We start from the raw sequence: 10,390 nt of genomic DNA on the forward strand, positions 1-10,390 counted from the left end.
CAACATCAACAACATCAACAACAACAACATCATCAACAACATCAACAACAACAACATCAACAACAACAACAACATCAACAACAACAACAACATCAACAAACAACAACATCAACAACAACAACATCAACAACATCATCAACAACATCATCAACATCAACAACAACAACAACAATTTATCCGGCAGTACAACTGCCGAGCCAGCGATAGAGCCGCTGGCTCAAGGATGAGAACCGGCGGGTCGTTGGGATTCCCGCGGCAACCAAAGCTTAAAAAAAAAAACCCATAATCAAGACCCAAACAAGAAAACCTTTTTGCTAAGGAATCTGCGTTGAAGACGCACGCTACGCTCCGTGAACCTGCTCACGATTGCACGTCTCCGGTCCGGTCATATACATGGCGATTCTGCAGGGCCTCGTGTCAACGCGCGTGTCCGTGGACCGCTGGGAATATATGGGGGGTGGGGGAAAAGTCGCGTGGGTACGAAAGACAACGCATGGCGACGTTCCGGGCGGAAGGCAACGGGCGTCACGTCTTCAGGTGAGGAGGCTTGACGGTGTTGCGCCCGAAACGTCGTCGTTTAATGAACGTGCTGCGACCTCGCGCGACGTTCGCGTGTGGATCGCTGCCGTCGCGGACGCTTCCAATCAATGGCAACGCGTGCTTCATCGCGGAGGCATTGCCGTTAATAATCACGCAACTGCAGTGATGCGGATTTCGTTTCTATGGAACTGGATTGGTCAACACCGGAGAGCACCACCGGCCACACCACCAGCAGTCACACCAGACAACAGCCAGCCACACCAGCAGTGTCACACCAGACAACACCCAGCCAGCCACACCACCAGTCACACCAGACAACACCCAGCCAGCCACACCAGCAGTGTCACACCAGACAACAGCCAGCCACACCACCAGTGTCACACCAGACAACACCCAGTCAGCCACACCACCAGTCACACCAGACAACACCCAGCCCCACCACCAGTCACACCAGACAACACCCAGCCACACCACCAGTCACACCAGACAACACCCAGCCACACCACCAGTGTCACAACAGACAACACCCAGCCCCACCACCAGTCACACCAGACAACACCCAGCCACATCACCAGTCACACCAGACAACATCCAGCCACACCACCAGTCACACCAGACAACAGCCAGCCACACCATCAGTCACACCAGACAACACCCAGTCAGCCACACCACCAGTCACACCAGACAACACCCAGCCACACCAGCAGTGTCACCAGACAACACCCAGCCCCACCACCAGTCACACCAGACAACACCCAGCCACACCACCAGTGTCACACCAGACAACAGCCAGCCACACCACCAGTGTCACACCAGACAACACCCAGGCAGCCACACCAGCAGTCACACCAGACAACACCCAGCCACACCACCAGTCACACCAGACAACACCCAGCCAGCCACACCAGCAGTCACACCAGACAACACTCAGCCACACCAGCAGTGTCACACCAGACAACACCCAGCCACACCACCAGTCACACCAGACAACACCCAGCCACACCAGCAGTGTCACACCAGACAACACCCAGCCACACCACCAGTGTCACACCAGACAACACCCAGCCACACCACCAGTCACACCAGACAACACTCAGCCACACCACCAGTCACACCAGACAACACCCAGCCACACCAGCAGTGTCACACCAGACAACACCCAGCCACACCACCAGTGTCACACCAGACAACACTCAGCCACACCACCAGTCACACCAGACAACACCCAGCCACACCACCAGTCACACCAGACCTACACCCAACCACACCACCAGTCACACCAGACAACACCCAGCCACACCACCAGTCACACCAGACAACACCCAGCCACACCACCAGTCACACCAGACAACACCCAGCCACACCACCAGTCACACCAGACAACACCCAGCCACACCACCAGTCACACCAGACAACACCCAGCCACACCACCAGTGTCACATCAGCCACACCACCAGTCACACCAGACAACACCCAGCCACACCACCAGTCACACCAGACAACACCCAGCCACACCACCAGTCACACCAGACAACACCCAGCCACACCACCAGTCACACCAGACAACACCCAGCCACACCACCAGTCACACCAGACAACACCCTGCCACACCACCAGTGTCACACCAGCCACACCACCAGTCACACCAGACAACACCCAGCCACACCACCAGTCACACCAGACAACACCCAGCCACACCACCAGTCACACCAGACAACACCCAGCCACACCACCAGTGCCACACCAGACAACACCCAGCCACACCACCAGTGCCACACCAGACAACACCCAGCCACACCACCAGTCACACCAGACAACTCCCAGCCACACCAGCAGTGTCACACCAGACAACACCCACCCAGCCACACCACCAGTCACACCAGACAACACCCAGCCACACCACCAGTCACACCAGACAACACCCAGCCACACCACCAGTGTCACACCAGAGAACACCAACACAAGGCGGACAGCACCAGGACAATGCCACTCTCAGGGCATCCATAGCTTGGGGTGAGCAAGCGGTGGGGAAACAAAGCGATGGGGAGGGGGGAGAGTAGAGAGAGGGGGAGATGGAGGGGAGAGGGGGGAGATGGAGGGGAGAGTGGGGAGGGGGAGATGGAGGAGAGAGGGGGGAGATGGAGGAGAGAGGGGGGAGATGGAGGGGAGAGGAGAGAGGGGGGAATGGAGGAGAGAGAGGGGGAGATGTAGGAGAGAGGGGAGAGGGGGGAGAGGGGGGAGAGGGGGGAGATGGAGGAGAGGGGGGAGAGGGGGGAGAGGGGGGAGATGGAGGAGAGGGGGGAGAGGGGGGAGAGGGGGATGGAGGAGAGAGAGAGCCGAGAGAGAGGGTGGGGGGGGTTGATAAGCAAAGGGGCTGAGTGGGTGGCTGAGTGAATTAATAAGTGAGGAGGGAGAGAGCGAGAGAGGGAAAGAATGAATCAACTAATTTGCACAACTACAAAGGTACCCCGTGTAGCCTCTAGCAGGGGTAAAGGGGCAAGTGCTGCTAGTAGCACCACGCTGTGAGAGTGAATCGAACTGGGGTCGCCGGGTTCGTAGCGCTGTTTGTGGCGCTAACCACTGCACCACCGCTCCACGCACAGACACACACAGACCACAGGCAAAAGTCGCCCATCTCCTCACTCAACAACAACAACAACCGCTATTCGAGACGTCACCACGACGCTGGTGCCAGGCTAGGTGCACGTTGAGGCCACGTGAAGTGTCGAACGCCCGCTGGCAGGAGGTCACGGGGCAGACCCAGGTGCCACGGGTCGACTGACTGAGATCACTGGCTGATGCACCACCTGTGCCCCCTACTGTGCCAACCTGCTGTGCTTTAGCCACCCGGCGCTCCGCTCGTTGTTGTGAGCGTCGCTCCTCCACCCTCCGTTGTTGTTGGAGGGCGACTGCCTCCAACTGCCGAGTAGCATCCTTCACGAGCCTCCTCCACAGAGGCCGATCTTGACACCGCTGGTACCAGTCATCGGCAAGTCCACTCAGCTCCACGTCCTCCTGTACCACATCACTCCATCTCTTCTCTAGCCCGTGCCGCACCCGCTTAGCCCCCTCAATCCGGCCGAACAAAAGCTGTTTCGGCATGCGGTGGCTGGGCATGCGGGCTACATGACCCAGCCATCGCAGCCTTGCCTGCCGGAGGAGCTCACCGATGGGACCCTGCCCAGATCTTTCAAGGATTTGTGAGCTCCTCACACAATCCAGTCTGGTTAAACCCAGGATGGATCGTAGGCAGGCCAGCCTAAATGTTTCTAACTTGTGAAGGGAGGGAATGACCGTGGCCGAGAAGACCTGGAGCTTAGTGCGGAGCAACAGACCAGGTAGCTTCCACACAGCGTTACGCAACCGATGAAAAGATATTGCCGCTCAACTGATTCTGAGTGAGACCTCTGCTGTCAAACCGGAGCCGGTCATGAGCACACTGCCCAGGTATGGGAAACTCTCCACTCTCTCCACAACTGCCCCATCACCGATTGGGAGTTGTGAGGGTGGAGTGTCCGATGGTACAAAATACCCAGGCAGGTGCTTAGTTTTGGTGGGGCTGATGGTAAGGCCCCATCTCTTAGTGGCACGCTCCAGTCTCAGCAGCAGCGTCTCCAACTCCTCCTCTAAGTGAGCGGCAATTACCAAATCATCGGTATACATAACGTGGTTGAGCAATAGGGAGCCATCCCTTGACCGCACCCGGGCATCGATCAGCCTCCCATTATATCTGTGCCAGATGGAGATTCCCCCGGTACAGCCATCGAAGGCTTCACGAACTACGTGGTCAAAATAGATGTTAAATAATGTGGGAGCCAGAGGACATCCCTGTCGCACCCCAAGGTGTACAGGGAATGGCTCTGACTCCCAGCCACGTAGTTTTACCCAGGCCTGCTCATGAAGGTCCTTAATGGTTGTGAGCAAAGAGTCAGGGACAACAAAATCACGAAGAACAACCCAGATCCAGGCCTACTACTGATGATGTCATAGGCCTTGACCAGGTCAATAAAGCAGAGATGTAGGTCTTGTTGGAATTCTCTACACAGTAAATATGGCATCTGTGCAGGACTGCCTTTTCCTGAAACCGCATTGGGGCTCCGCAAGCCTCTCCTCAGCGTGCCTGGCAAGGCGATGTTGAATAATCCTTGCCAGGACCTTTCCCTGCACACTGAGGAATGAGATGCCCCTGTAGTTGTTACAATGTGTGCGGTCCCCCTTCTTAAAGAGGGGGACCATCAGGGCATCCTTCAAATCCGGCGGAACCCGTCCAGTGGTCCAGACTGTTGTTATGATGTCATGTAGAGCAGTCTGTGCACAAACGCCACCCTCCCTCAGCATTTCGCTTGGGAGATCATCTCTGCCCGCTGCCTTTCCTGGTCTCAGACTCCGGATCGTCTTCAGAACTTCCTTAACAGGTGGCACCTCAGCCAGCCACTCACAGGGGGTGACTTCCTCCTCCAATATTTGAGGCACCGCAGCCTCAGCATGGTCATCCCCACTTTGTGCCACGATGTTTTCCTGGTTGAGGGATTTCCCCTCCCCCAGAACCTCACAGAAATGCTCAGCAAATCTGCAAACCTGTTCCTGGGGGTCGGAGATTGGATCACCGTTCTTTCCCCTAATAATGGTAACAGGTGTGGCACTGCATGTTACTTTTTATGGAGTTAAAGAGCGATTTGTGAGGCAGACTCCACCTCCTCAGCAACCCGCGACCACCACCCATCCTTGCAGCGCCTCACGGCTCTCCGAACCTCCAAGCGATGGCTGTGGTAAGCCTCCTCATTCTCTGACGTGGGATTCTGTAGCCGATGACAGTGGGCCTGTCGCTTTTTCTCAGTCAGCTTGAACAACTCCTCTGTCATCCAGGGTGTCTGGGGAGGTCTGGACCGCGTACCGAAAGCAGCCATTGCAGCTGCATGAGTCACAGTCCTAAACCTCGCCCATTTCCCCGGCCACAAGCAATGATGAAATTCTCGCTTGCAACTTTAATCAGCTAACTGAGACCAGGCCACTATAGGTTTGAATGGGGTCCTGGGTGCACACCCACCACCGGAGTGGAAGAATGTCAGGCGCATCTTATGGATGACTAATCGATGGTCAGTGGGCAGATCAGCTCCACGGTAGGTCCTGGTGTCAAGGACATGGGCTCGCATCCGCTGGTCCGTCACTATGTAGTCCAGCAGATGTTCTTGCTTGGCTTGCATCCGCGCTGTTTTGTGGATGCGCCGATGCCGGAACAGCGTGTTGGTAATTACAAGCCCATGGGCTGCACAAAAATCTAGCAGCCTCCTGCCGTTGTTATTGAGCTGATCTGACTCATTCCTTCCAATCACTCGAGACCAGATCTCAGCGTCATGACCAACTCGGGCATTGAAGTCACCCAACATGATGACTCTATCCCGAGGGGCCACTTTAGCCAGCACCTGTGACAGGAGGTCACAGAGGGCATCTGACTCATCGGCTTTGCCTGCATCCCTCCACGGATGTTCGTCTTCGTTGGGAGAATAAGCAACCACGATCACAACCACCCTTCCCCTTCCCGTTGATGGGAAGGCGATCTCATCCACTCACTCCACTCACCCACTCACCCACAAACCCACTTACCAACACACTCACTCACTCACCTACCCACCCACTCACCCGCTCACTCACCAAACCAACCACTCACTCACGTACCCAACCACTCACGCACCCACCCACCCACCCACTCACCCACCCACTCACCCACCCACAAACCACTTACCTCTACCAACTCACCCACCCATTCACTCACTCAACCACTCACCTACGCACCACCCCTCGCTCACTCACCCAGCCCCACTCGCTCACTCCCCCCCCACACCCACACTCACCCCACCCCACCCCCACCCCACCCACCCCACTCACCCCACCCCACTCACCCCACCCCACCCCACTCACCCCACCCCACCCCACTCACCCCACCCCACCCACCCCACCCCACCCCACCCCACCCCCCCACCCCACCCCCACTCACCCCACCCCACTCACACCACCCACCCCACCCCACCCACCCCACTCACCCCACCCCACCCACCCCACCCCACTCACCCCACCCCCCACCCCACCCACCCCACTCACCCCACCCACCCCACTCACCCCACACCCACCCCACCCACCCCACCCACTCACCCCACCCACCCCACTCACCCACCCCACCCACCCCACCCACCCCACCCCACCCTACCCACTCACCCCACCCCACCCACCCCACCCACCCCACTCACCCCACCCACCCCACCCCACCCCCACCCCACCCACCCCACCCCACCCCCACCCCACCCACCCCACCCACCCCACCCCACCCCACTAACCCCACCCCACTCACCCCACCCCACCCCACCCCACTCACCCCACCCCACTCACCCCACCCCACCCACCCCACCCCACTCACCCCACCCACCCACCCCACCCACCCCACCCCACCCCCAATCACCCACCCACCCCACTCACCCACCCCACCCCACCCACCCCACCCCACCCACCCCACCCCACCCACCCCACTAACCCCACCCACCCCACTCACCCCACTCACCCCACCCCACCCACCCCACTAACCCCACCCCACCCACCCCACTCACCCCACCCACCCCACCCCACCCCCACCCCACCCACCCCACCCCACCCCCACTCACCCCACCCACCCCACTCACCCCACCCCACCCACCCCACCCCACCCACCCACCCCACCCCACCCCACCCCCACCCCACCCACCCCACCCCACCCCCACTCACCCCACCCACCCCACTCACCCCACCCCACCCACCCCACCCCACCCACTCACCCCACCCCACCCCACCCCACCCCCACTCACCCCACCCCACTCACCCCACCCCACCCCACTCACCCCACCCACCCCACCCCACCCCCACTCACCCCACCCCACCCACCCCACCCCACCCACCCCACTCACCCCACCCACCCCACCCCACTCACCCCACCCACCCCACCCCACCCACCCCACCCCACCCTACCCACTCACCCCACCCCACCCACCCCACCCACCCCACTCACTCACCCCACCCACTCACCCCACCCACCCACCCTACCCACTCACCCCACCCCACCCACCCCACCCACCCCACCCACCCCACTCACCCCACCCACCCCACCCCACCCACCCCACCCACCCCACCCCACCCACCCCACCCCACTCACCCCACCCACCCCACTCACCCCACCCCACCCCACCCACCCCACCCCCACCCACCCCACCCCACCCCCACTCACCCCACCCACCCACCCCACCCCACCCCACTCACCCCACCCCACCCCACCCACCCCACTCACCCCACCCCACCCCACCCCCACCCACCCCACCCCACCCACACTCACCTGCCCCTCCACCCCCCTGAGCGGCACCCCCTCTCTGCGCTCCTCCTCCCGTGAATCCGTGGCAGCGTTCGGCCACGACCAGACCCCTGCGGCAGAGTTCCCTCATCGTGAGCAGCGCCTCCTCGCAGCCGGCCGCGGTGCCCCACTCCCGGACGCCTTTGTCTTCCCGCGGGGCTCCCCCAGAGCTCACCCCGACCGGCATCTCTGGGAGGGGGGAGGTTCAGCGTGGTCACCGCACGGCTAACATCAGTGGCTCAGCCTCAAATGAGTAGCTGGTGTAGCGGTGTTGGAGTGGTGGTGGTGGTGGTGGTGGTAAACATCGCCAATTGGGGGGGGGGGGGTGAGGGGAGACAAAGGCGGTCGGGAGTGGTGCTGTTGGCCAGCCACCCCCTGGTGATTGTGTGGTGAGTCAGTGGGTCTCTGTGTGGTGAGTCTGTGGGTCTCTGTGTGGTGAGTCTGTGGGTCTCTGTGTGGTGAGTCTGTGGGTCTCTGTGTGGTGAGTCTGTGGGTCTCTGTGTGGTGAGTCTGTGGGTCTCTGTGTGGTGAGTCTGTGGGTCTCTGTGTGGTGAGTCTGTGGGTCTCTGTGTGGTGAGTCTGTGGGTCTCTGTGTGGTGAGTCTGTGGGTCTCTGTGTGGTGAGTCTGTGGGTCTCTGTGTGGTGAGTCTGTGGGTCTCTGTGTGGTGAGTCTGTGGGTCTCTGTGTGGTGAGTCTGTGGGTCTCTGTGTGTGGTGAGTCTGTGGGTCTCTGTGTGGTGAGTCTGGGGGTCTCTGTGTGGTGATTCTGTGGGTCTCTGTGTGGTGAGTCTGTGGGTCTCTGTGTGGTGAGTCTGTGGGTCTCTGTGTGGTGAGTCTGTGGGTCTCTGTGTGGTGAGTCTGTGGGTCTCTGTGTGGTGAGTCTGTGGGTCTCCGTGTGCTGAGTCTGTGGGTCTCTGTGTGGTGAGTCTGTGGGTCTCTGTGTGGTGAGTCTGTGGGTCTCTGTGTGGTGAGTCTGTGAGTCTCTGTGTAGTGAGTCTGTGGGTCTCTGTGTGGTGAGTCTGTGGGTCTCTGTGTAGTGAGTCTGTGGGTCTCTGTGTGGTGAGTCTGTGGGTCTCTGTGTGGTGAGTCTGTGGGTCTCTGTGTGGTGAGTCTGTGGGTCTCTGTGTGGTGAGTCTGTGGGTCTCTGTGTGGTGAGTCTGTGTGTGTCTGTGTGTTTCTGTGTGTGTGTCTGTGTGTGTGTCTGTGTGTGTGTGTCTGTGTGTGTGTGTCTGCGTGTGTGTGTCTGTGCCTGTGTGTGTGTCTGTGTGTGTGTCTGTGTGTGTCTGTGTGTGTGTCTGTGTGTGTGTGTCTGCGTGTGTGTGTCTGTGTGTGTGTGTGTCTGTGCCTGTGTGTGTGTCTGTGTGTGTGTCTGTGTGTGTGTCTCTGTGTCTGTGTGTGTGTCTGTGTGTGTGTGTGTCTGTGTCTGTGTGTGTCTGTGTGTGTGTCTGTGTGTGTCTGTGTGTGTGTGTGTGTGTCTGTCTGTGTGTGTGTCTGTGTGTCTGTGTGTGTGTGTGTCTGTGTGTGTGTCTGTGTGTGTCTGTGTGTGTGTGTCTGTGTGTGTGTCTGTGTGTGTATCTGTGTCTGTGTGTATCTGTGTCTGTGTGTGTGTCTGTGTGTGTGTGTCTGTGTGTGTGTGTTTCTGTGTGTGTGTGTTTCTGTGCGTGTGTCTGTGTGTGTGTGTGTCTGTGTGTGTGTCTGTGTGTGTCTGTGTGTGTGTGTCTGTGTGTGTGTGTCTGTGTGTGTGTGTCTGTGTGTGTGTGTCTGTGTGTGTGTCTGTGTGTGTGTGTGTCTGTGTGTGTCTGTGTGTGTGTCTGTGTGTGTGTCTGCGTGTGTGTCTGTGTGTGTGTGTCTGTGTGTGTGTCTGTGTCTGTGTGTGTGTGTCTGTGTGTGTGTCTGTGTGTGTGTGTCTGTGTGTGTGTCTGTGTCTGTGTGTGTGTGTCTGTGTGTGTCTGTGTCTGTGTGTCTGTGTGTTACCTTCATTCGCCTCTGTGCGTTCCTTCTGTCCGCCTCTCCCGCTCATGGACTGAATATGACAGCGACTCTCTCCCTCCCTCTCTCCTCTCGCTCTCCTCCCTCTCACTCTCTCTCTCTATCTCCCTCTCTCTCTCTATCTCCCTCTCCCTCTCTCTATCTCCCTCTCCCTCTCTCCTCTCGCTCTCCTCCCTCTTACTCTCTCTCTCTCTATCACTCTCTATCTCCCTCTCTCTATCTCCCTCTCTCTCTATCTCCCTCTCTCTATCTACCGCTCCCTCTCTCCTCCCTCACTCTCCCTCTCTCTCCCTCTCTCTCTCTATCTCCCTCTCTCTATCTCCCTCTCCCTCTCTCTATCTACCGCTCCCTCTCTCCTCTCTCCCTCTCTCTCTCTCTATCTCCCTCTATCTCCCTCTCTAACTCTCTCCCTCACTCTCCCACTCTCTATCTCTCTCTTATTTTTTACCATCACAGGAAACAAGGAGATGCTCGGTGTAGTCGGCACTTTGCT

The 10,390-nt window shown here is 58.8% G+C and overlaps 1 protein-coding gene across 1 annotated transcript in view; it reads right to left on the reverse strand.

Annotated features, from left to right (window-relative positions):
* The window catches only part of LOC142908342 (uncharacterized), a 66,658-nt gene extending 56,275 nt beyond the window's left edge, over positions 1-10,383 (reverse strand). The window contains exons 1-2 of the mRNA XM_076058902.1: positions 9,883-10,383; positions 7,895-8,098 (exon numbers count right to left, since the gene is read on the reverse strand). Of these exons, the coding sequence (XP_075915017.1) occupies positions 7,895-8,098; positions 9,883-9,928 (250 nt within the window). The 5' untranslated portion in view covers positions 9,929-10,383. The remainder of the gene's footprint in view (positions 1-7,894; positions 8,099-9,882) is intronic.
* Positions 10,384-10,390: the final 7 nt, after the last annotated feature.

Source organism: Petromyzon marinus (genome assembly GCF_048934315.1).
Source record: "Petromyzon marinus isolate PM22_M1 ecotype Great Lakes invasive population chromosome 80 unlocalized genomic scaffold, UKy_Petmar_22M1.pri1.0 chr80_unloc.2, whole genome shotgun sequence".
Classification (NCBI taxonomy): domain Eukaryota; kingdom Metazoa; phylum Chordata; class Hyperoartia; order Petromyzontiformes; family Petromyzontidae; genus Petromyzon; species Petromyzon marinus.